The 27,613-nt window shown below is 39.1% G+C and overlaps 2 protein-coding genes across 2 annotated transcripts; both read right to left on the minus strand.

Annotated features, from left to right (window-relative positions):
• Window positions 1–9,168: 9,168 nt before the first annotated feature.
• Window positions 9,169–9,947, minus strand: LOC143885949 (uncharacterized). Its single transcript, XM_077389978.1, has 2 exons — window positions 9,287–9,947; window positions 9,169–9,185 (listed from the first exon to the last, which is right to left on the minus strand). The coding sequence occupies exons 1-2, from the start codon at window positions 9,945–9,947 to the stop codon at window positions 9,169–9,171; spliced, it is 678 nt and encodes a 225-aa protein (XP_077246093.1).
• A 4,601-nt stretch (window positions 9,948–14,548) lies between these two features.
• On the minus strand, window positions 14,549–18,662 carry LOC143886519 (SKP1-like protein 1B). Its single transcript, XM_077390522.1, has 2 exons — window positions 18,171–18,662; window positions 14,549–15,003 (listed from the first exon to the last, which is right to left on the minus strand). The coding sequence occupies exons 1-2, from the start codon at window positions 18,459–18,461 to the stop codon at window positions 14,830–14,832; spliced, it is 465 nt and encodes a 154-aa protein (XP_077246637.1). The 5' UTR covers window positions 18,462–18,662; the 3' UTR covers window positions 14,549–14,829.
• Window positions 18,663–27,613: the final 8,951 nt, after the last annotated feature.

The following is a 27,613-nucleotide window of genomic DNA, read 5'->3' on the forward strand; positions in this document are numbered from 1 at the left end:
ACCGTCGAAGGGGATGTGATTTACTTCAATCCCGTCGAAGTCGAGTTTCTCAGAGCGAAACTAAAAAATACTCCTGCAGGTGCTAATCCAAGCAACCAAAAGCTCTCAAAAGCCAAAGGCAAATTTCATTCAATAATCAAAGTCCCATTACATGTCTCATCCATCTCCTTCTATAGATTAGGAGGAATTCTAAAAATGGAATCCCATACAAGCAAAAAGGAACATCTAAAATTGCCACCTTCATATTAAAGGCAACCTAAATATAAAAAGTAAACTCAATCCTAAATGACCTTATTTAGCTATGCATGGAATGGACAAATTCCTTATTTGGTCATGCATGGAAATAGAAATAAATCTATCATAATTGGCATGAAAGAAAATGGAAATAAATTTAGCATAAATGATATGCAGGAAAATAGAAACAAATCAGCTCATAGGATTTGGGTTGCATCACTCTCTCTTTTCTCCATTGGACCTCCGAATATGTGAAAATGGCATCAGCTCTCTCTGATTCGTAGCAGCAACAAAACAACAACAAAAGAGAGGGAAACACTAGCCACTGCCCGTTCCGCCTCCTCTATTGCTGCTGTCCACTGCCCCTAACGGTGAGTAGTGTTTAGTTGCATGGCAGTTCTATCGAAGAGTAGTGGAAAAAGTAGGGGTGTCATTACCAAAAAAGAGAGTGAAGAGATAGGGAAGAGAGAGAAGGAGAGAAAAGACAAATCTTTTTCCCATTCTTCAACCAAAAACTTGTCTTTTTGGTAGAATTTGGTTGGGAGATGAGGAGAGGGGACATTAGTGCCACATGATGTCGAGAACCTGTCTAGGAGTCAAATGGAACTTGAATGCAATATTGGCAACCAAACATGAAATGGCGTTTGTCCATTCCACCAATCTCCTATATTTCTTCTACAATTTTGGCAACCAAACCGAAATCGAATTGTTACCGTATCACTAAAGAGGTCCTCCAATTTAAATAAGTCATTATGCTTAGATCAGTGAAATCTCTAGTTTTTCCTTGGTAGATCAAGGACCACCAAGAGAACCCTAAGACTCATAATGTGTGTTGCTCTTATTAAGCAACCGCTTAATATAAGAATAGAAATTAGGGTTTGTTCCCCATGGAGACTTACGGGTGCAACTCGGGTTAGGCTCAACCCGAACCCGACGGGTTCAACCCGATTTTGGCACGGGTTGGGTTGGCATTTCTTCGTATTGAGTTGGGTTAGGATTGGGAAAATCCAACTTGATTTAATTTCGGGTTGGGGTAGGGTTGAGGCCTTGGCAATCCAACCCTACTCTACTCGGACCCGACCTCCATCCTCTAATTTTATCTTGATTTTCTTTGGGTTATGTTTTTTCTTGTATTTTCCTATATGGCCGTAGGTGAACCCAAACCCAACCCAACCCTACCCGATTTTGGCTTATATGGATTGGGTTAGTGTTTATAGATAGAAACGGGTGGGTTAGGGTTGACCATCCTCAACCCGAGGCTTGGGTTGGGCAGGTTAGGGTTGGAGGAATTCTATCTCGGGTTGAGGGTTGGCCTCAACCCGATACAACACGAACCAAATTGCACCACTACGGAGACTAAGACCCTTGTCAATCTTGGACTCTTAATTGAGAGTTATCTTTAGTTAGCCCAAAAGCCCGAAAACGCCCAAGTATCCTGAATCACTCGGGGGGGGGGGGGGGGGGGGAGACAGATATTGAAAACTGCAAACAAAAAAGAGACTTAAAAACTACAAGTAAAAAAAAGGGAAATGATATCAACGCTGCTATGTTTTTATAAGATTTTATAAGATGCGTGACACTTCTTGTCTTGCAGTATTTAAAGAGCTGCCAGAACAATATTACAGTTCTCAAAAAGCTTTTACAAGCCCTCTTAATACTAAACAATAAGATGCTTTGGCGCATCTTATAGAAAGAGTGACGTGCTGAAATCATTTCCCAAAAAAAACTGCAAATAAAAAGAGAGACTTAAAAACTACAAATTAAATTGCCTACATTGCAGGTACCAAACTAGCTAGATGGAGTTTACAGTATAAGACTAAACCTGGGCAGCCTTTATTTTTTATGCAATGAAGAAAGGCATCAATTCCCTCAAGAGGAAGCAATTGCACTGAAAACACTAGCAGGCACACAGTAGCCCTTGCAACATTTCTCTTTGTGCTTCTTACACTTGTTCTTGCACTTCCCACAATTACGAGAGTCCGTCATAACATCCACACAATGCTTCTTGCAACAATATGGCCCTGGGCTTCCTGGTTCAAGGCAAATGCTCGGGTCCTTCTTGCACGAGAAGGAATTTGGGTCCTTTTTAGGTAAGCCAAGGGTATTGGTTAAAGGGGTTATTTCTTCCTCCTCCTCCTCCTCAATAGTTGCATTGGTGCAAACAATCAGTAGAGCCATGGTTAGTGTCATAACAAACAAGGTCTTCCCTATTGGTTTCATGGCAATAACAGAGAGAGAGAGAGAGAGAGAGAGAGAGAGGATGGATGGTGGGTTTGAGGAGAAGGGGGAAGGGGTTCTATAGAGATGGAAATTGGAGAGAGGGGGTGGAAATATTGTTTTGGAGGACCCTAATAAGCGTGGTAGCTAGAGTGAGCTACCAAACCTAGGGCTGGCAACGGGGCGGGTCGGGGCCGGATGTTGGGGTCCCCTACCCCTTCCCCTCTGCGGGGAATTTGCCCCTTCCCCTTCCCCTCCCCTCTGCGGGGATGGTGGGGAATCCCCCTCCCCTCCCCTCCCCGCGGGGAATATCTAATCCCCTTCCCCTCCCCGCATCCTTCGGGGACAAAATCCCCGCCCCGCCCCAACATCACCTCCTCTTTAGTCATTGATACACTAATGCTGGGTATCCCTAATCAACTTGATGCAATTTCAATATATAAAAATGTTATAAACTAACAATCGATAGGCTAGCTGTTAATTAAATTAGCAAGAGATTGGTATAAGGAGTTTGTCTTCTCTTCTTTTTATATTGATTGAAATGCTGGGCAGCAACGAACGTCCAGATTTCACTTGTTTGCAGTGTTTTTTTACTTGAAGATTTAATAAGAGAGGGCAGATCCATATTCGGTATTTGTGTGTGGACGATGGATGGATGGACCCATTGGACCGACAGTAGCTGTTGTTGGATGATGGGATTTCCGCACATTGCTAATTGGATTCGATCCAACTTCAATTTTAGATCAAGTGGTATCATAGCCTGCCACTTAGAGTACCCAACATCCAAACCCCATTTTGGATCATTAATTTTGGGAAATGTTATGAGCACTACTGTATTCTGATGATCGCACTCCTGACTTTATTAAAAGTAAGGTATGGCCCGCACCATAGGATGATCCAAACCGTCCATTAGATGGTGCACACCCTAAATAGGTTGCGCCCAAAAAATCATTTCCTTAGGTTGATCCTAACCCTCCGATCTGTAGAGGTACTGAATGATCCTATTCCTCTATAGATCAGAGGGTTAAGATCAACCTATGGAAATGATTTTGGGGCACAACCTATTTAGGGTGTGCCCCATCTAATGGATGGTTTGGATCATCGTATGGTGCGGGCCATACCATACTTTTAATAATAAAATGCAATTTATTTTGGCTACCGATGTTGGCACTACGATTTTTTGATAATTGCATACACTCACTCACTCAGCTGTCTTTATTATTTCAACATCTGTCAAAAGGTTATTATAGTTCCCAAAATGCTCTCAGAAGCTAATTAAAAGGAAAAGACAAGCTAAGTCTATGTTTGGGGGAATCTGGTAGCCGATCCACAGAGTTTCTAGTAGTTTTCCTAAAAAAAAAACACTTAAAAATATACAAAAAATGGCATTGATTAACGGGGCGAGGCGGGGCGGGGCGGGTCGGGGAGGGGACAACTCCATCCCCTTCCCCTTCCCCTTCCCCTCCCCGCACCGGGAAATTTTTAAAATCCCCTTACCCTTCCCCTCTCAAATCGGGGAATCCCCTCCCCAAACGGGGCGGGGCGGGGCGGATCCCCGCTTTTCGGGTGAAATTGCCAGCCCTAACCAAACCAGCTGGCCTCTTAAAGAATGTAGCTTTGATGTAGTTAGGCTGCGTGGCTTAGTACAAGGACTGTGAGATAGCCCATTTTACTTCAAGAAGAGCCAAGAATAATGTGTTTTAGGAAAATGTTACGAAGCTTCGTGCCCTTGATCGTCTCTTAGCCTCACCAGCTTTGACATGTTCTGAGTACAGGGTACTTGTATCTGGGTCATTAATTTGAGCTGCAAAAGCATATGTTCGTGTAGAATTGCCTTCATGGATGCTAAACATGATTTGTTAACTTTCCAACTTCTCTAAAAGCTTAAGCTGTTGGAGAAGGCGTTATTTATCTTTTATACTTTAACACTCGCCCGAACGTGATGTGGATTTTTGCTATCTGTGAGGTTTGAACTCGAGACCTTTTGCTCTGATACCATGTTAACTACCAGTTTACTCTAAAAGCTTAAGCTGTTGGAGAAGGTTTTATTTAATCTTTTATACTTTAACCCTCCCCCTCACGTGTGGCCCTTCTTCTAGGTTTGGCCATTGCATGAGGATTTTGCTATCAAGGTGGTTTTAACTCACGCATTTGCTCTGATACCATGTGAAACTACCAGTTACTCCGAAAGCTTAAACGATTTGATTAAGAAGAATCACTTTCAGGTGTTTTCCTTCAAAATGTTAAAGACTGTTGTCATTTGGAAGTCATGATCCAATGTTTAGGATCATCTGATTGCTTGCATATCTGAGTCCATATGCACATTTTATGTGCCAGGTGGGGCCCATGAAATTCGAAATACTCAACATTAGAACTGTTGATACTTTTGACTGGAAATGAACCCCGCTCTCCATCACCCAAAAAAATAGACATTGACATATGCTAGATTAGAACTGTTAATGAAGGCTACTTTTGACTGGAAACGAAACCCCCCTCTCCATCGCCCAAAAAAATTGACATATGCTTAGCAAGAGAATTTCAAGCTAAGATAGCTTCTGTAATTTTCAATGGGGAATGATATCAGCTCTCCAATGTTTGGATCTTTCGCTCAAGTTTCTTCTCTTTTAGTATATAAAGGGCTTGTGATAGCTTTTTGGGAACTGTAATAACCCTTTTACAGCCCTTTAAATACTAAAAGACAAGAAATTTGAGCGTAAATATCAAAACATTGGTGTGCTGATATCATTTCCCTTTTCAATTGTTTACCTTTTCATCCTAATATGTTCGTTGTAATGTTGTTTCTTAATCAAAATGGATCTATGGTAATGCTGTTAATCGTTGCATGCGGAAAGATACTTTGTTGTATTGGTGGCATCATAAAACCTAAATCTCATGTGCGGCGGTATTGATATATTAGGTGATATGCCTCATTGTGTTGCTTCCACTAATGACATTATTAATGATAATCCTTCAAGTAATTGGGCGAACTTTTGCTTAAGTATACTTAAAATGCTTTTGAATCACGTAGGTAGTTTGAAGCTGAACAGCTACTATACCCACACTTAAACTCTTTGCTTGGTTATAGATAAAACACATGTGGAGAAATTAATCCAAGGTTGTGATTTGTGAATGATAACGAGGGAAATGATATTGTACCCCCATCTGACTTATAAAATCAACCCCCCCCCCCCCCCCCCCCACCTCTCTTAACGTTATCCTATAAGTTTTAAAGGCAAAGAAAAACATTAAAGGGGGTGAATTTATCCTCAAGCAGTGTGTTTGGTTGGGCCTCAAACCATGTGGAAAATGTAGGGGTGTGATTACCAAAATAAATAGTAGATGAGAGAGAAAGAGAGAAAAATGTAATAATTACACAAGACAAGACATATTCTACTCTTCTCCCTTCTAAAATCCACCAAAATGGAGTTTTTCCATTGGAAGATTAGTAGAGAGGACAAGTCCGCCTCGTAGGCGCCACCTAGGGAAAAAAGCTAATAATGATGTCCCCTCCATGTCTTGGAGTCAAATGGAATTTGAGCTCAAATTTGGCAACCAAACAACATCTCTCATTTCATATTCTGAGACATGCCGAGCCGTCTTCCACTTTTTTGGTAACCAAACAGGGCCCTTGCTATACAATGCGAGGAAGTGGTGCATCGATTTTAGAACCGTTGATTTTTGTAGTCCTTTATTTGTATACATAGGATGTCCGTCCAGGTTAGGGACTCAGACAATGTGGGTCCCCTCATGATGTTCTACAACATCAACCGTCGACTGATCTTACTCACATGGCCCTTTTCGAAAATTGCCTTTTACCATTGATCGCAAAAGAGACTTTCTGCGTATAAGTTTTTCTTTTGATAGGTAAGCTGGGTTGGGCAGGACCCCTATCGGTGTATTAAAAAAGAAAAGGACATTACAATCAAGATATAATGCGGGTGCTTAAGAGGGAAGAAGAAGAAAATTACAACTCAAGAACACAACAAGAGAAGAAGAAGAAAATGGGAGCAAAGCTCAACCTAATTGATATTCCATCAATTACATAAGTTTATCAACATCCAAAATCCCCTCTAAAGATGGTTTCTAACTCTTTAAATAAAAGAAAACCAAAGCAAATTCGTTCAAGATCCTCCACTAGCTAGCTTAGGGACTAACATAACATTAATTGCATTGGAACTCATCAACTTTGACTGTTTTGGGAACCCACCGACACAATCCACCAAAACTGTCATAACTTTCTACCCTCTTATCCAATTTTCAAGCACAAATGCTTGTTGGAAAGATGTCAAAGAGACCTACAACTTTGTAGTTTATCACTTTCCATAATTCTTCCATTTAGAAGCTAAAAAAATCAGGTTCAAAACGGGCCAGCAACATTAATGAGGGACTACACCTTGGAACTCCACCAAAACCACCTAGGCATGACATGGCTGCCATGTTGGCATTGCATCATTATCTCCGGGTGAGAAAGAACTCGCCCACGAGTTCTCATCAAGCTCTCCATGATAAGTTGTCAAGTCTTTGACATTGAAAGTTGGATGAGTATTGATATTTAGAGGGAGCTCAATCTTGTATGCGTTGTCGTTGATTTTCTTGAGAATTTGACATGGACCAATCTTCTTCTCCTTGAACTTGTTATAGGATCTGGCTGGAAATCGTTCCTTCTTCAAATAAACCCACACAAGATCACCTTCATTGAAGATTTTGATTCGGCGATGAGTATTGGCCGCTTGCTTGTACCTCTCGGTATTTTCTTCAAGATTCTTCTTCACTTCTTCATGAATCTTTGTCATGGTAGTAGCAAAATCTTCCGCCTTCTTGTTAGACAATGATGGATCGGGAATGGGTGCAAGATCAAGATAGTGTTTTGGAGTTTTTCCATAAATCACTTCAAATGGGCTCTTACCAGTAGAACGATTCACAACATAATTATACGAAAACTCCGCTTGAGGGAGCACCATATCCCATTGCTTGGGCCTCTCTGCCGCCAAACTCCTAAGCAAGTTTCCCAAAGTTCGATTCACCACCTTGGTTTGTCCATCGGTTTGAGGGTGATAGGCGCTACTATAGAGCAAAAGAGTACCAATTCTTTTCCATAAGCATCTCCAAAAATGACTAAGGAACTTAGTATCCCTATCCGAAACGATTGGACTTCGGAACACCATGATGCTTAACTACCTCATTGAAATAAAGATTAGCAACATAAGAAGCATCCATAGTCTTCTTGCAAGGAATGAAATGGACCATTTTAGAGAAGCGATCAACAACTACGAAGATGGAATCATTACCTTTTTGAGTTCTCGGCAAGCCAACCACAAAATCCATACTAACATCTTCACATGGAGCATTAGGAAGTGAAAGTGGGGTGTAGGTACCGGTGTTTTGAGTTTGTCCCTTGCATGTTTGGCATATTCGGCATCTCTTCACATAACGCATCGCATCTCGGTAAATGGTAGGCCAAAAATACTTTTCTTTCACTAGCAAAATAGTTTTGTCTCTTCCAAAATGTCCTCCCAAACCTCCCGAATGTAGTTCTTTTATAACATACTCTCTAAGGGAGCATTTTGGAATGCATAAGCGATTCCCCTTAAAGAGAAAATCATCTTGAAGAAGATAACTGCATGCTTCCCTTCTTTGCAAAGCTTCTAAATTTGCAAAGCTTCTAAATTTCACCAAAGTCTTCATCATTTGCATACATGTCTCTAATGGTATCAACCCTTTCAAGTTGCACACTCACGGAATTAAGAAGAGCCACTCTTCTACTAAGAGCATCCGCCGCTTGATTGCACTTTCCGCTCTTATGCTTTAACACAAAAGTATATTCTTGTAAGAAAGAAACCCACTTTGCATGTCTTCGATTTAGGCTTCCTTGATTGTTGATGTGCTTGAGAGCTTCATGATAGGAATTCAAAACAAACTCCCTTTGAACAAGATATGATTGCCAATGCCGAAGTGCTTGAACAATGGCATAAAATTCCCAATCATAGGAAGAGTACTTCTTCTTTGCTTCATTGAGTTTTTCACTAAAGAAGGCAATGGGATGACCTTCTTGGCTAAGTACTCCGCCAATGCCCACATGAGAGGCATCACAATCAACCTCGAACATCTTCTCAAAGTCCAGCAAAGCAAGCACAGGAGCACTAGACAACTTGCCCTTTATAAGTTGAAAACTCTTTTTGGCCTCCATAGTCCACCTGAACCCATCTTTCTTCATGCAATCCGTCAAAGGGGCTGATATGGTGCTGAAATTTCTTATGAATCGGCGATAAAATGAGGCCAATCCATGGAAACTCCTCACTTCTTACAAGCTCTTTGGAGTAGACTATTCTTGGACAACTTTGATCTTCTCATCATCCACTCTAATCCCTGTTGAAGTCAAAAACAAAGCTTAGGAAAGCTAGGCTAGTTGTCATGAAAGAACACTTTTTGAGGTTTACATAGAGTTTTTCACCTCTCAAAGTGGTTAGAATAACCTTCAAATGTTCTACATACTCACTTTTATCATGACTATAAATAAGAATGTCATCAAAATAAACAACAACAAATTTTCCAATGAAAGGGCAAAGGACTTGATTCATTACCCGCATGAAGGTACTTGGAGCATTGGAGAGACCAAATGGCATAACAAGCCACTCATACAAGCCTTCACATGTCTTGAAAGCGGTCATCCACTCATCACCCGGCTTGATTCGAATTTGATGGTAGCCGCTTCTAAGATCAATCTTGGAAAATACCTTTACACCGGCAAGCATGTCAAACATATCATCAATTTTTGGAATGGGAAACCGGTATTTGATAGTGATCCGGTTTATGGCACGACTATCCACACACATACGCCATGTTCCATCTTTCTTTGGAGTAAGTAATGCCGGTACCGCACAAAGACTCATGCTTTCTTTGATGTAACCTTTCTTCAACAACTCCATGACTTGCTTATTCAACTCTTCATGCTCTTTAGGACTTATACGGTAGTGAGCCTTGTTGGGAAGATTATAACCGGGAATCAAATCAATTTGATGTTGAATGTCTCTTAAAGGAGGGAGTGCATTGGGCAACTCATCGGGTGTGACATCCTTAAATTCCTCCAAGAGAGGTTCTAACTCCCTAGGCACATTAAAGGATATTCCCAAATCTTTCGCTACTAGCATGTAAATGACACAACTACTCTCACTTTCTCTTGCAAACATTGATGAAGTGAGAAAATTACTACCCTCCTCTTGTAAAGATTTGGGTGTCTTTTCCTCCTTACTAGGCAAAAGAACAATCTCCACTTTTTCCATTCGAAAGGTATATGTATTTTTACAACCATCATGGGTAACATTTTTATCATATTGCCATGGCCTTCCTAAGAGTATGTGAGACACATCCATAGGGACAACATCACGCCAAACTTGATCATGGTAATTCTTACCCATAGAAAATGAAACTAAACATATAGTAACTTTTACCTCATTACCCTTCTTAAACCATGCAATCCGATAGAGCTTGTTCACCATGTCATGAGATACGATGTTCTCACAACTCCCACCATCGATCACAATGGTGCAAACCTTGTCATGAGATTTGCATCGAGTCTTGAAAATATTGGATCGGAGCCAATCATCATCAGATTCAACCTTTGGTGTAGCAAGTGCTCTTTGGATCACCAAGCTTTCTCCTTCTTCGGGTTCGCTTTCTTCATGTTGTATGTCATCTTCCTCATCATATATGGGCTGATTTGAATCATCAACAAAATTATCATCATTTTCTTCATCACCGAAGGCCACTACTTGCCGCTTTGGACAATCTTTGAGACGATGGCCAACTTGACCACACTTGAAGCAAGCATTTGAATTGTTGGGACGATTGGGCTAATTTCCAACTTGATGTGTAAGGGCTGATTTTGTAGAATTTTTGTTGGAATATTCGGACCTTGACTTTGTTCCTCCACCATGTGAAGATTCACCTTTAGAAGAAGGATAGAGACTACGAACATCCACATACTTTTTAGCACCACGACGAGAAAGCTTAGCCTTCACCTTCAAGGCTAGTTGATAAGCATCATTGAAGCTCAATGATCGGTGCATTTCCGCCTCATCACGAATGAAAAACTTCAAACCATCAACATACCTTGCCACAAGTTGATCTTCACCCTCTTGAATATCATTACGAGCCATGAGTTTGTAGAATTCTTCGGTGTAGTCCAACACACTCTTGGATTCTTGGCGTAGGTTGTTGAATTGAGAAAAGATAATTTGGGAAAAATCCAACGGAAGAAATTTCTCCTTAAGCCTTGACTTCATTTTCTCCGAAGAAGAGATCTTACGCTTTCCTTTGCGGATTCTCATCTCTTGAACATTATCCCACCATGTTGAAGCGTAGCCACGAAGCCTTGTAGCCACAAGCTTCACACGTTGGGTTTCAGGTGTCTCCTTGTAATCAAAGAACATCTCAATGGCACTAAGCCATTCAAGAAACTCTTCGGGTTGTAGACGACCATGGAACTCCGGCAAGTCAATCTTTTCGGTGTCGAAATCACGATAGAACCTTCCCAACCTAGCCTCTTCACGAGTATTGGTAAAGGGACTCACATCGGATTCATCACTAGAACCTCCACGGTTTGATCTACCATACTCACTACGAGCCTCTTGGGGTTCAAGTCGCATGGTTAGTTGCTCAACTTGTCTTCGAAGTGTTTGAAGTTCATCATCTCTTTCATCTCTCAAATCTTCCATCATTTGGTTACCACGCCTTCCTCTACCTCTTTGTGCCGCCATGAAAATCAAATCGAAGCTAGCCCAAGAGAGTAACGTTGGCTCTGATACCAGATAATGCGGGTGCTTAAGAGGGAAGAAGAAGAAAATTACAACTCAAGAACACAACAAGAGAAGAAGAAGAAAATGGGAGCAAAGCTCAACCCAATTGATATTCCATCAATTACATAAGTTTATCAACATCCAAAATCCCCTCTAAAGATGGTTTCTAACTCTTTAAATAAAAGAAAACCAAAGCAAATTCGTTCAAGATCCTCCACTAGCTAGCTTAGGGACTAACATAACATTAATTGCATTGGAACTCACTAACTTTGACTGTTTTGGGAACCCACAGACATAGTCCACCAAAACTGTCATAACTTTCTACCCTCTTATCCAATTTTCAAGCACAAATGCTTGTTGGAAAGATGTCAAAGAGACCTACAACTTTTTAGTTTACCACTTTCCATAATTCTTCCATTTAGAAGCTAAAAAATCAGGTTCAAAACAGGCCACCAACATTAATGAGGGACTGCACCTTGGAACTCCACCAAAACCACCTAGGCATGACATGGCTGCCATGTTGGCACTGCATCAAGATAGCTAGGCAAAACCTGAAAACCATATCACTGGATACAATATCTAAGATAGGGCCGGGGAAAAGAAAAGATCTTTGAAGAATTCACATTCTACGCATGAGCCTTTTTTTTTTTTTTGAATGGTGGCAATTAATTTCATTAAAACAGGCTGAGATGGTCCAACAAAAGTACAAAAGACATGTAAAATTGCACTAGTAGTCAAGGGGGGAGGAAATTGAAAAAATCGACCCCAACCCTTCCAACACAGGCCCGTGCCGTGCCAATCTATCTGCAATAGATTAGCCGATCTTCTGACATGATTAAATGTCAAGGAGGATCCACCAATCCGGTCTTGAATTTTAATAAAAAACCTTGTGAAGCGCAGGACGGGACAAACGACTGACAACCACCGTATCACGTTCATAGGATCACCTTTGTTCTATCAAACATATCTAGATCAGGTATTTTACGTTGCATGAGCTATTATTTCTTAGCATGATGCAAGGCATTACACCATATGCTTCATGATTCTTTTTTATTTTATATATAAACGAAATAAGCAACACGTTAGGAAAAAAAAAGTATGGAACAACGAAACACCAACACCAATGCAAACGATCCTGTTGCAGGAGGAACCCGTTCTCATCTTCTCAAGTGCAATGTTGAATAAAACTTCATTAGACAAGGCCGTGACAAATCCGACCTGAGCAGAGCTCAGTAAAAGATGAAACCAGCAATGGCCATAACGGCGGTGAAGCCAGAGATCTCGGTGGCATAGGCGCTGCTCTTGGTGCTATTAAGGCTGGGAGCCTGAGTTGTATCGTCGGCTGATGGAGCCTGGCTGGGTTCCCCAACCAAAGTCCCCATCGAGGGCGTGACATCATCAACGGGAGAAGTAGTGGGTGCACCGGCGGGAGAAGTGGCTTCGGCAGGAACGGCGGCGTAGGGTGTGTCGTTGGTTTCGGCCAAGTCACCGTAGTCGTGGTGATAGTCGTCGTTGCTGACGTCGGAGGCCGGAGGTGTTGCACTGTAATCGGTAACATCGACGGAGGGAGATGGTGCGGTTTGGGAGGAGGCGGCGAGACCGACGGTGAAGATTGAAGCAGAGATGGCAAGGAAGAGGAGAGCAAGGGTGATGAATTGGTGTGCCATTGTTGGGTTCTTTTTTGGAATCCATAGAGAGGGGTAGATATATAAGAGGAAAGGGGAGTGAGGGGAATTTGTGGTTAAAGTGGGGAGAGGGGTTTACGGGGATGAAGAGGAGAAGAGATGTGGGTTTGTTTTTGTTTTCCTTATATTTGCTGGAGATGGATCAATGGAGCTTAAATTAGCTGTTTTTGTTTTCCTTAATGCTGGTGTTGGATTGAGGGAGCTTAAATTAGGTGTTGACTTGATCAATGGAGCTTGGTCAGATTGAATCTTTGGAATGCAAGAAAAAAAAAGAATTTTCTTGGGAAAGTTTTTACTTTCCAAGATTTAGAGGGAAATAATGTGATTATGATTAATTTAGAGGGATGTTATCATAAATTGAAGGTCCCTCGAAGTAATAATTGATTGGGCCTGGCTATAAGTTATCTGTCTTCATGTGTTAAACAAGAATTTCTAGAAATACTTCTCGTTCCCAAACTTTTCCGAAAAATTCACTATCTGTGAACCAATCCAATTTAGGGGTGTTTTTTAATTTGTTTTTCTTTTTCTTTTTTTTCCATGAGAAAAGGGTATTTTTGTCATTTGCCAAGTAATAAGGGCATTTTGTTTCTTTCCCATGATATATGGGTATTTTACGATATTTTTTTTCAATTTTTAGAGGTTTTCTCATTTTCAATGAGATAAGGGAATTTTATTTAATTTCCATGATATGGAGGTAATTTGATAATTTTACATGACAATAATAGTTTAGGACTGCTTCCAGTTTTACGAATTTTTTTTTTCTACTTTTTCCACATTTTATCAATTTTCCATAAGATAACTGTATTTTGGCCATTTTCCATGATTGGTATTTTATGATTTTTTTCCTCTATGGAAAATTTTACATATTTCTGATTTTCTTCAAGATTAGAACTTCGAATCTGCAAGAGTGGAAGCTAAAAGTCTAAACCGATGCCGATGAAAACACCTTAATCCCTATGGATGCTGATTTTAGATCCTTGATCGATGTCTTGCCCAGTTCGTTTTAGATTATGAGAAATGAATTTGAGTACAAAACTAATTATTAGACACAAAATTGAACACAATCTTGATTTTAATAAATCAGTATTGAACTCAAAATCGATTCTCAAAACAATCAGGGCCTATGGCCAGTGTTCAACCAAAAACAAATATCCCTTGATCTGTCTTAAAACATAAAGACTCCCCATGGGGCTAAGACCATGTGGGGTGGTCTCAAGATATTCTACAAGATCAATGGTCTCTACTGCACATATATATGGGTTGCCCTGTCGAACCGAAAAGTACATTATTAGCATAGATCGGATGATCTGTCTTGTCCATTCTCTTCTTATTTTATGCTGAAGAACGAATGCTCTACTGAAATTTTCAATAAGAAAATCAAAATTGGCCTCATATCATATGTAAAAATGAAAAGAACTTCTCTTGCAAACTACAGCAGAGGCAACATCAAGAGAATTTGGAACACAATCTTAACCAAAACTCAATTAATTATTCACAAAAAAGGTTAAGAACATCAAAACTCTTCCTAGGAGGCACACCCCCATATCTACCACGAAGACTAAATATGAAAAGCATCTGTAATTCCATATACATAAAATCAAGTACAGAAAAAACCAATACGATCAAACAAGAACTTAAATAAAGCAAACAAAGTGAACAGCATTACTAACAAGTGTGTTAAAAAAACATAGTAGTTAAATAAAGAAACGAACAGAGTCAACAAAATGCCAAACCCTCCTAATATATATACTTCAGAACTACTTCAATATAAAAAGAGCGAAATATGTTTAGACCATTGTCTGCAGACTACAAACAACTACCAGATCATGTAGCTCCCCCCCTCATTCACAAAAAAATCAGTTATCCCATATTCTGTCGGGGGTTCAAGGACGATCCAATCACTCGAAGGCCCACTGGTTCTCCCTACGAACTTCCTCTTCTTCCTCGGGAGTGAAATCATTCTTGATATTGAACGTCTTCCGGATTTCTTCCGGGGTCTTGCCCTTTATCATATCCGCCACTGTTTGGCAAGTCAGATCCAACAGGCTCCTGATGTTCAGAAAGTTTGCAGCCTGAAAACAACAGAACACCAAAACAATCAAAATGTAAGTCCTCCAACACAACTTTCATTATGGATAAATAAAAACTTATAACGCAAGTCACAATGGAATGAATGTTACAAAAAAATTTGTTACAAAGAGAAATGCATGCCAAGGAATGCCTCAATCAGATTTGTTAAAACTACAATGTTAACTAGATGTGACACGAAAAGTGTACGCGCATGCCCCGATAACCCAAGTTAATGCCATGTGCATTTGGAGGATTGGGGAGAAGGGACTGGGTCACAGCACCTCTCTTTAATTATTGAGAAGAACCTAACTATAATAATAGAAAATATTAGCAAACAAACTACAAACCCAACCCCACACTATAGTGCATATGTCCCAAGGCCAAGAAACACAGCAGGGGTGCAAATTGGAAGAACCATTCTAAAATAATTCAGTGTCGTGGTCCTTTCTAGGCAACACTCAAACAATGAAACTACGAAGCCTGCTCTCATCTCCATGCTCGCAGGCCTAGACGGTTTGCTTCAATTAAATATAAGAACTCGGTGAAACTTCAATTTGCTCACTATATCTCAGTCTCTGGTTGGAACTGTAATTAGCTGTGTGTGTGTGTGTGTGTGTGTGTGCGTGTGTGTCGTGCGTTTTTTTTTTTTTTTGGGTGGGGGGGGGGGGGGGGGGGGTAAGGGTTCAGTAAGCATGTATCTGGAAAAACCAAACATCTAATTTCAAGTAGGTCATGACTAATCAATAAAGGCAAAGCAAGGTGATTGCAATGAACAAAATAACCATTTGAAACAACAACAGTGTATGAATAAGAATAGCATAGGAAACAACAAAATGCCTCTGCTTAATTATGAATCAAATTGCTTATAATTAAATCACTAAAATATTTAAAAAAAAGTAGCAATTAGCATGTTGGGAAGAGGTGGCAAACTAAGTCAAGAAGGGGGGCTTGGATTTTAGAAGTTTAAGAATACGACTCTTCTTACTAAATGTCTGTGGAAATTTGGAGGGGAAAGAGACAGGCTTTGGAGAATGGTGATCGGCGATCGAGTATAAATATGGTTCAAGCTTTGGGAGCTGCATGTCAAAGGACAATTACAGAGGGCCAAGAATTTTCAGATTGGCGTGAAATCAGATACTTCAGAGCTTTGTTCCATGAGGTAATAAGGTTTAGAGCTGTCATTAGCGAGAAAAACTTATTCTGGATGGACGAATGGTTTGGTAGTAGACCCTTGGGGTTAGACGTTCTTCGGATTTTCAGGATGACCACTGAAACGGACATAAGTGTTGATGATTCCTTTTACAGAATTATGAAGTGGTTTTAACCCTCTCGTTCATTTGGGGGGGTTAAAGACATCAAATGGCCTCAAACGACTATAAAACTAACATTAAAAGATGGCAAGTGTTCGATCGGCTACGACAACAATATATTATCAGATCTATATAATCAAGACTTTGTTTAATACCAAACACACAAAATGAACATTAAAAACCCCTTTATCTACTAATAAACATAGGTATGGCTCTGTAATAAAATTCTATAAGCAAACTTTTACAATCCCTTTTCTAAGTAACCAGCCCTACATCAACTACGTTAAGAGATAAAAAAAAACATCAAGATCACTAGATTTATTCATCTATGCACAACCATGACAAAAGAACAGTTGACTTGCGCAAGAAACTAAAATTTGGATCATCATCCAAGGAACAGCACAAAAGAAACAAAAATCATGATTCCAACAAGACCCTGCGGTCAATCAATTCCTAGAAGAGACAGAGTGAAGAAATAGAAGTCAACGAATGGAACCCTAATCAAGAAAACCCTAAAAACTCAATTCAATCAAGATGACGGAAAAACTACAAAGATCATCATCCAAGAAAAAATATTAAACAAGCTTAAATTATGATTCTATCAAGACCCACCAATCAATCAATACCCAGAAGAGGCACAAAGAGAAATAGCGGTGATCGAATCGAACCCTAATCAAGAAAATCCTGAAAACAAAGGAAAAGTAGCCACGAATCAATCAATCTCCAGAAGAGACACAAGGAAAAATAGCAGTCAAAGAATGGTACCCTAATTAAAAAAAAAACCCTAAAAACTCAATTCGAACAAGATAAAAGAGAAACAACAAAGATCATCATCCAAGAAAGGAAAATCATGATTCTAACAAGACCCACCAATCAATTAATAGCAGTCAACGAATAGAACCCTAATCAAGAAAATCCTAAAAACTCAATTCAAAAAAGATAAAAGAGAAACAACAAAGAGAGATCTCATAGTGTATTTTCTTACAATGATGAGATCGAACCCTGAAAACCCTAATCAAGAAAACCCTAAAAACCCTAATCAAGAATACACTAAAACCCCTAATCGAGAAAACCCTAATCAAGAGAACCCTAATCAAGAAAACCCTGAAAACCCTAATCAAGAGAACCCTGAAAACCCTAATCAAGAAAACCCGAATCAAGAGAACCCTAATCAAGAAAACCCTGAAAACCCTAATCAAGAGAACCCTGAAAACCCTAATCAAGAAAACCCTAAAAACCCTAATCAAGAATACACTAAAACCCCTAATCGAGAAAACCCTAATCAAGAGAACCCTAATCAAGAAAACCCTGAAAACCCTAATCAAGAGAACCCTGAAAACCCTAATCAAGAAAACCCGAATCAAGAGAACCCTAATCAAGAAAACCCGAATCAAGAGAACCCTGAAAACCCTAATCAAGAAAACCCTGAAAACCCTAATCAAGAAAACCCGAATCAAGAAAACCCTAATCGAGAAAACCCTGAGAATCCTAATCAAGAGAACCCCGAAAACCCTAATCAAGAAAACCCGAATCAAGAGAACCCGAATCAAGAGAACTCAAGAAAACCCGAAACAAGAGAACCCTAATCAAGAGAACCCTGAAAACCCTAATCAGGAAAATCCTAATCAAGAAAACCCTGAAAACCCTAATCAAGAAAACCCTGAAAACCCTAATCCCTGAAAACCCTAATCAGAAAAACCCGAAAACCCTGAAAACCCTAATCCCTGAAAACCCTAACCAGGAAAACCCTGAAAACCCGAAAACCCTGAAACCCTAATCAAGAAAACCCTAAAAAATCAATTGAAACAAGACAAAAGAGAAAAATAAAACCAAACAGATCTCAAACTATATTTTCTTACCAAGATGAGATCGAACAGCGTAGCCTGATCGACCTTAACAAAATCAGCATCATAAGTCTTGAGCTCATCGCTGAGGGATTTATCCTCGCTATCCTTTTGCACAGGACCATGTTTATTACAGTAAGCAACAACCAAAGACAAGATCTTTCCAGTCACGTTTGGAAGAGGAATCCCATTATCAGCACAATCATCCTCGATCATGTGTTTAATCGTCTGAGATTGTTCTGCAACCGCCACATCAACATCAAAACACTCACCATCGGAGCTCTTCAGAGTCACCTTCTTAGACATAGTTTCAGAACCAAAGAAGAGAATCGAAAAAGAATCGATCTCTGTTGAAACCCTAGGAGATAGAATATAGAATGAAGAGAGAGAATAAAGCTCTAAGCACTATTTATAGGAGTTTTTCCACCTGGGTTTCCTAATCTCATGAGGATTGTATGTGTAGTGATCAACTGATCATCACCGTTTGATCCGATTGATTTTGATTCCAATACGGATTTTATGGAGAATTTTTCGGCCATAGATGGCATTGCCGTATATAAATAGGTTTCTTTTGGCAACCCATCTAACTAAGTAAAGAGTCTAAAGACTACCCCACATGAAAGTCATTTTACATATAGAAGCCTTAAGAAATAGAAAGTTTGATATGTACAGTACACGTTTCTCCGGTCTTGAGGGTAGGGTTTTCCAAAACCTTACCCTACGCAAAACCATACCCTACTAGACAAATTATCTCGGGTCAGGTTAGGTGGGGTCTAATTTTTTTACAGGGAAATCCGAGATTCTTAGACCTGACCTTACCCAAGATAGTTTCTCGAGTCGGGTTTTCATTTTTTAAAGATTGTAGGAAAAAAAAAACAAATCTTTAGAGCAGAAGTCTCTAAAGTTACACGTTTCTCCGGTCGTGAGGGTAGGGTTTTCCAAAACCTTACCCTACGCAAAACCATACCCTACTAGACAAATTATCTCGGGTCAGGTTAGGTGGGGTCTAATTTTTTACAGGGAAACCCGAGATTCTTAGACCTGACCTTACCCAAGATAGTTTCTCGAGTCGGGTTTTCATTTTTTAAAGATTGTAGGAAAAAAAAAAAAAAATCTTTAGAGCAGAAGTCTCTAAAGTTATGTCATCAAGTATATAAATTTAAGAAGGAAACTACATTTTCACATCGCAAACATGATTACCATACTGAAAACAATTATATTAAAATATTCAAGAGATATTTAAACAAGTCAAAGTATGAGTCGGTTCTAGTTTAGGGTTTTTTTCTTTAAACCCGACCGTACCTAAGTTTGAGTCTGGTTTTTCAATCTAAAACCCAACCCTAGCTAAGACACATGGTTTCTAAACCCGACCCATGTTATTTTCAGGTCGGGTCTACATGGGTCGGGTTAAGTTGCAACCTTACTTTCTAGGGACTATGTTATAATATATGGGATATTATGAGATCTGATTTGATTAGGTGGTAGATTAAGTATTAGGGCTAGATTAGGTAACTGTATTAGATTAGGATTAGCTATTTCCTTTCTTATTCAAATCTCCTACCATGTTTATCTTTATGTGCTCTATATAATCTACAATGATTAATGGAAAATCGAAGGTTATTTTAGATTAAAAAAAAAAAAAAAAAAAAACAAGCGGTAGAAACCCTCGTATGCTATTATAAATGCACTTTGATGAAGTTGATCCAATGGGGACCCTTGCCATTGTTATTTTCAAGGGACTTGTTGAAGAAGCATGCATGTAATTAAACAAGTTGCAAGCTGGAGATGAAGTACAGCCAAGACTACATGTCAAAAAGCTAATATTAAAACGATAAACTTTATAATGTGAGAGGAATGGGTAGGGCCCACCATTTCACCCCTCATGTATTGATGGCCTGGAGCCCACCATATCCACCAAATCCATGCATTGGATGAGGTCTTCCATCTATTTTACACCTCGTGTCACCATCATTTCCACCAAACCCCATGCACAGAGTCGGCCCACCACTTTACACCTCATATTTTGATGGGGTAGGCCCACAATTTTACACCATTTTACACCATACAAAACATGAGTTGTCATTCATTTATTTTTCATTGAAATTTTTTATTGAATCTTTATTTCATGGATTTATTTCTCTTTTTTTTTGCAAATTTTACTTAATTTTTCCATTAAAAAAGGGGAGTGATAAATCTAGAGAGAGAAAGACTCATGGGGAGTCGATTTAAGATATTTGGGAGTCGATTTATCACACTGCCCTAAAAAAATCTGCATTTTATAGACTCATTTTAAGAATTATTTTCCAAAATCAAAAAAATTTCATATTTCCATGGAAAATTGCAATCAATCATACCTCATATTTTTTCCATGAAATTTTTGTATACCTCATGTATAGCATGGGGCTAGTTGCCAATATATCGAGTTAGTATAAGCGCCCTGTTTTTACTACCTTTGACCCCGAAGTATTCTATAAAAACACTCATTAAGGTTTTTTATAATCAAACTGAGCATTAGTAAATTATTCTCTTTCGTGGTATGAAAGCAAGATGATTGGACCTAGCCTTGGTCAGAATACTAAATTTTTGGTTTCCCACATATAGTCAATCTAGTCATGTGTTCTGACCTATTACTTACATTTTTTCATTACAAATTATGCCATCACCATCCCCAACCACTTGTCCCGGGTCATCCTACTTTATTTGCATTCTACTTGCTTTCTTACTTTCTTTCTATTTTTTCTTTGGTCTATTTTAGTTGAGGGCGGTGTTTAAAAACACGGGTGTGACACGACACGCAGCCAAGAAAATTCGACATTAACATGGTAGACGCGGTGTTAAAATTTTTGAACAAAAATAATAATAAAAGATTTGAAAAGTCAAAGATGCTTTTTCTTTTTGTTTAAAAATTTGGAGGGAAGATTCAAATTATGTTTCCCTCTCTTGTTTTAAAGCAAAAGACTTTTGCATGTGTGGGGACTTGAACCCAAGATCTTGGTGAGTGTGCTTGTGGTGTGTTTGAAAATCAAAGGCAAATTAATAGTCCCACATCGCTTTGGAAGAAAATTCTTCTCATCCATATAAGATGGAGAGTTGGAGAAAGGCTTGAGCCTTCAAGGGGCTTTAGAATTTGTTGGGTCTTGGGCTTTTAGAAGAGCACAAGCCCATATGTAAATCACACACACACGCGCGCGCGCCTCGCCGGGCCGTGGTCCGGGTCCGGGTTTGGGTATTAAATAAAAAAAGGTTATTTTTATTGCCCAAAAACGGTTTTTCTTTTTACCCCATGTTTTTTATAAAGATACACCCCTTAATTGCAAAACCGTTTCAAATCTCAACAGTCACAAGTATGACTGTTGGAGAGAAACGTTTTTGTCTTTTAATGGTGATTAATTATCCTCCAACAGTCATATTCTCATCTATAAAAAGAAGAGAACAGCACCATTGGAGAATATAGTTTTTACAGAAAACATCAAAGTTTCTGCTTGTCTTCTTCCTTTCCTCCGTTCTGATCTGAGCACAGTTCTACGGTGATTCTGGGTGGACCAGTCAGCGAGTGCACGTGGACTGGAGCCAACTTTGGGTGTTTTATCTTGGAGCATCGGTTCGCGGATCCCGGTTTGCACCGGTAGGGGGCGGATACGATTCTTAAGGAGAGTGACCAGTGGCACGACTCAGCCTTCTTCTTCTCGATCTGTTTTACATAAACGTTTTCTACAAAAGCTAAGTACTGATTTATTTACATTTCTAATTTCTGGATTCAATCAAGCCATATATCAGACCCTACTGGACAAAATCTAATTTGTCCAACAATCTTAAGAATCGTAATTTTCAAATCTGATCATATGGCTTCTGATAATCCGAACCCAACTTCTGTTGATACCATCTCTGTTGAGAATTCCAATCCAACGGTTGTTCGCACCTCTATTGTGAACAGAATTCTCAACACCATTCCAGATTTTTCCAAGATCGAACGCCTTACTGGATTGAACTATAAAAGATGGAAATAACAGATCTTGTTTGCTCTACAACAAATTGGTGCCGCTTTTGTTCTTACACAATCAAAACCATCTGAAGATTCTGCTGATTTTGAAAACTGGAATAATGCTGATTATATTTGCAAGAACCATCTCTTGAATGGTTTGTCAAATGACCTTTATAACGTATACTATTCATTTGAACATGCTGTTGATCTTTGGAATGCATTGGTAACTAAATATGATTTAGAGGATGCTGGAAATAGGAAATATGTGATAGGGAATTTTTTAGACTTTGCTATGGAAGATGGGAAACCTATATCTGCTCAAATAGATGAGTATCAGTTCCTAATTGGAGAATTGGCTAAGGAAGGTATGAAGTTACCTGACACATTCGTGGCTGGTTCTCTTATTGAGAAACTGCCTTTGTCTTGGAAAGATTTTAAAATCGGAATGAAGCACAAGACAAAAGAATGGACCTTAGACCAAGTAGTTGTTCGGATTAAAATCGAAGAGAAAAACAGACTAAAAGATAAGCAACAAAATGCCAAAGAGTATACCTCTAAGGCAAACATTGTTGAGACTAAGAATGATGGGTCTAAGAATCTGAAACCGAAGAAGGAAAAGAACTTCAAGAAATTTGGACCCAAAAAGAAAGGAGTCTGTTTTGAATGTGGAAAACCCGAACACTATAAGAAGGACTGCCGACACCGAAAGACTGGTTCGTCCAGTGCCAAGGTTAATTTAACCGAGGCAGATGTGATTGCAGCGGTTGTGACTGAGGTAAATCTGGTGGAAAATCCAAAGGAGTGGGTTCTGGATACTGGTGCTACCAAGCACATTTGTGAAAACCGAAACTCCTTCTACAACTACACCTTAGTTAAGGAAGGGGATCAAGTTTTCATGGGGAACTCACAGACCTCAAAAGTCGTTGGTAAGGGCAAGGTCTTGCTGAAGTTAACTTCAGGGAAAGTACTTGCACTTCAGGAGGTGCTGCATGTGCCGGATATACGGCGTAACTTGGTGTCTGATGCGCTCTTGAACAAGAATGGACTAAAGCTCACTTTTGAAGCAGACAAGGCAATCATTAGCAAAAATAATGTGTTTGTAGGGAAGGGCTACAATGCAAATGGTTTATTTGTTCTTAATGTACTTGAAATCCTGAATGAAAAAATATCATCTTCTTCTGCTTACATTGTTGAGTCCTTTGATATTTGGCATGGTAGATTAGGACATAGAAGTGCACCTTACATTAAAAGACTTTGTAATTTAGGTTTAATAAATGAAAAAATTGAACCTAGTAAAGAAAAATGTGAAATATGTGTTGAAGCAAAATTCACAAAGAAACCTCACTTTAGTGTTGAAAGAAAATCTGACTTATTAGAGTTAATTCATAGTGATCTAGCTAATTTTAGAAATCTTGAATCTAGAGGAGGTAAAAGGTACTATGTGATCTTTATAGATGATTACTCTAGATACACTAAAGTATATCTTCTTAGAACTAAAGATGAGGCTGAACAAGCCTTTATCAAATATAAAAATGAAGTGGAAAATCAGTTAGATAGAAGAATTAAAAGACTTAGAACAGATAGAGGTACTGAATACTCTATAACTAAGTTCTGTGATGATAATGGTATTATCCATGAAACCACAGCCCCGTACCAACCTGAATCAAATGGTATAGCAGAACGAATGAACAGAACATTAAAGGACATATTTAATGCTATGTTGATAAGTTCTGGTTTACCCTTGAACTTGTGGGGGGGAGCACTTCTTTCAGCTTGTTATATATATAACAGGATACCTCCAAAGAAAAAGGGTCAAATACCATATGATCTGTGGCATAACAAAATGCCTAGTTTATCTCATTTGAGAGTTTGGGGTTATTTGGCTAAGGTTGGAATACCATAACCTAAGAAAAGAAAACTATGACCTAAAACATGTGATTGTGTATTCATAGGATATGCTCAAAATAGTACAGCCTACAGATTTCTAGTTTTGAAATCAGTTGAAAATATCCTTGAATATAACACTATAATTGAATCTAGGGATGTTGAGTTCTTTGAACATCACTTCCCTATGAAGAAAGAAATTCCTAAAGAACCTAGTAATGATTCAAGAAATCAACCTGAAACTGAAAAGAAATTGGATTCTGAGTTTCAAGAACTCAGAAGAAGTAAAAGACAAAGAAAATAAACAAATCTAGGAGATGGGATGTTCACCTATCTAATAGATAAAGATCCTGTAACTTACTCTGAAGCTGTAACATCTCCAGATGCTGTATTTTGGAAAGAAGCTATTAAAAGTGAATTAGATTCCATAATAGAAAATCACACTTGGGAACTAGTGGACCTTCCACTTGGAACAAAAGCACTAGATAGCAAGTGGATATTTAAAAAGAAGCTAAGACCTGATGGGACAATTGACAAGTTTAAAGCAAGACTAGTAGCTAAAGGCTTTAGACAGAAAAATGAGATAGATTATTTTGATACCTATTCTCCTGTTGCTAGGTTGTCCACCATTAGGATATTATTAGCTATAGCTTCTATTCATAAATTGGTAATACATCAAATGGATGTAAAAACAGCTTTCTTAAATGGAGATTTAGAAAAAGAAATTTACATTAAACAACCTGAAGGATTCATTGTGTCTGGTCATGAAAACAAAGTTTGTAAACTAATTAAGTCACTGTATGGTTTGAAACAAGCACTTAAACAGTAGAATGACAAATTTGATAGTGTCTTAATTACAAATGGGTATAAGATAAATGAATCCGACAAATGTGTTTATAGTAAGTTTAATGGGGATAGAGGTGTAATACTTTGTGTATATGTAGATGACATACTAATTATTGGTACTAATTTGGACATAGTAAAATCTACTAAGAGATTTTTAATGTCAAACTTTGAAACCAAAGATATGGGTGAAGCTGATGTAATCTTAGGGATGAAGATCATCAGAAAAGAAAATGAAATAATATTGTCTCAGTCTCATTATGTAGAGAGCATTCTAAGGAAATTTGGACAATATGATAGTTCACCTGCAAAGACACCTTTAGATTGTCAGGTACACCTAAAGAAAAACAAAGGTGAGATGGTATCCCAAAAGGAATACTCAAGGATTATAGGTTCAGTGTCATATTTGATGAACTGTACTAGACCTGACATTGCTCTAGCAGTTGGAAAACTTAGTCAACACACTCATAGACCATGACATGAACACTGTCAGGCTTTGACTAGGTTGTTAAGGTACCTAAAGGGTACAATAAACTTTGGACTGCATTTTAAGGGGTATCCTGCTGTCTTAGAAGGCTATAGTGATGCGAATTGGATCTCTGATTCAAGAGATTCAGTGTCTACCAGTGGATATGTATTCACCCTTGGTGGTGGTGCGATTTCTTGGAAATCGGTTAAACAAACTTGTAGTACAAGTTCCATTATGGAAGCGGAATTTATAGCCTTAGCCCTAGCAGGAGCTGAAGCCGAATGGATCAGGAATTTTATGGCAGATGTGCCTTTATGGCCAAGGCCGGTTCCCTCAGTGTCTTTACACTGTGATAGTCAAGCTACTTTAGCCAAGGCCAAAAGTAAGACCTATAATGGCAAAAGAAGGCATATACGCCTGAGGCATAATTTGGTAAAGCAATACTTGAATGAGGGAACAATAGCACTCGACTTTGTAAGGTCGGAGAGGAATCTGGCAGATCCTCTGACAAAGCCACAAATAAACAAAGTGGTTTATGAGACATCGCAAGGAATGAGGTTAAAGCTCGTGGCATGAACCATTAGTGATGGACACCCAACCAATGTGAAAGGAGATCCCTGGAATTTGGTTCAATGGGTACTAACAAGTCACCGGATGGTTTGTTAACACTATCACCCCCTACTCCTAGATGCAAAATGATGAAAGATAGTGTTCACTGCAAATGAGAGAGGATGAGTTATAGACTCTTAATCACATCATAACCTGTATTGGGTGGTATGTTACTTGCAGTACATACTTGATGACTGACCTAAGTGAATGTGGAGGTAAGGCCGCTTCCTATAAGAATTTAACGAGTAATTCTCTAGAACATTCATGAGAACCAAGAGGGGAACAAGGGAAAAATGTTCCAAAACTGTGAATGAATCACCAAGGAATCGAATGTAGAGTGTGGGTAACAGGTTAGTCAGTTACACCCACGAGGAAAGGTTGAAGGAGTCTAACTCTACCCGTACTCGGTAACGTAATCTGTTTATCCTAAATATCGGTTGAAGTCTAAAAGACACCGGTATGAATCCACTCTATTTTCTAATGTGCTCAGATACTTCCGTTTTCAATTTTCAACTGTATTTTGAATCTTGTGGGGGATTGTTAAAATTTTTGAACAAAAATAATAATAAAAGATTTGAAAAGTCAAAGATGCTTTTTCTTTTTGTTTAAAAATTTGGAGGGAAGATTCAAATTATGTTTCCCTCTCTTGTTTTAAAGCAAAAGACTTTTGCATGTGTGGGGACTTGAACCCAAGATCTTGGTGAGTGTGCTTGTGGTGTGTTTTGAAAACCAAAGGCAAATTAATAGTCCCACATCGCTTTGGAAGAAAATTCTTCTCATCCATATAAGATGGAGAGTTGGAGAAAGGCTTGAGCCTTCAAGGGGCTTTAGAATTTGTTGGGTCTTGGGCTTTTAGAAGAGCACAAGCCCATATGTAAATCACACACACACGCGCGCGCGCCTCGCCGGGCCGTGGTCGTGGCCGTGGTCCGGGTCCGGGTTTGGGTATTAAATAAAAAAGGTTATTTTTATTGCCCAAAAACGATTTTTCTTTTTACCCCATGTTTTTTATAAAGATACACCCCTTAATTGCAAAACCGTTTCAAATCTCAACAGTCACAAATATGACTGTTGGAGAGAAACGTTTTTGTCTTTTAATGGTGATTAATTATCCTCCAACAATCATATTCTCATCTATAAAAAGAAGAGAACAGCACCATTGGAGAATATAGTTTTTACAGAAAACATCAAAGTTTCTGCTTGTCTTCTTCATTTCCTCCGTTCTGATCTGAGCATAGTTCTACGGTGATTCTGGGTAGACCAGTCAGCGAGTGCACGTGGACTGGAGCCAACTTTGGTTGTTTTATCTTGGAGCATTGGTTCGCGGATCCCGGTTTGCACCGGTAGGGGGCGGATACGATTCTTAAGGAGAGTGACCAGTGGCACGACTCAGCCTTCTTCTTCTCGATCTGTTTTACAGAAACGTTTTCTACAAAAGCTAAGTACTGATTTATTTACATTTCTAATTTCTGGATTCAATCAAGCCATATATCAGACCCTACTGGACAAAATCTAATTTGTCCAACACGCGGACATAACTCGGGAGAGTCAAAGGAGTTTTATTGACTTTGTAGGGCAAAACGCGATTACGGATGCGGTGAAATGTGGAACGCTGCTAAGGTAAAAGGGAGTCGACTCAGGCGAGTTTCGAGTCTATTCAACGAGTTTTTA

Source organism: Tasmannia lanceolata, unplaced genomic scaffold (assembly GCF_043159265.1).
Source record: "Tasmannia lanceolata isolate RefF3 unplaced genomic scaffold, GAP_Taslan_0.1 ptg000011l, whole genome shotgun sequence".
In the NCBI taxonomy this organism is placed as follows: Eukaryota; Viridiplantae; Streptophyta; class Magnoliopsida; order Canellales; family Winteraceae; genus Tasmannia; species Tasmannia lanceolata.

Coding starts and splice junctions, on each gene's coding strand:
- LOC143885949 (XM_077389978.1), bottom strand. CDS start 9,947: ATGGTGAACAAGCTCTATCGGATTGCATGGTTTAAGAAGGGTAATGAG.
- LOC143886519 (XM_077390522.1), bottom strand. CDS start 18,461: ATGTCTAAGAAGGTGACTCTGAAGAGCTCCGATGGTGAGTGTTTTGAT. Junction 15,004..18,170: donor CGCTGTTCGATCTCATCTTG/GTAAGAAAATAT, acceptor TGTTGTTTTCAG/GCTGCAAACTTTCTGAACAT.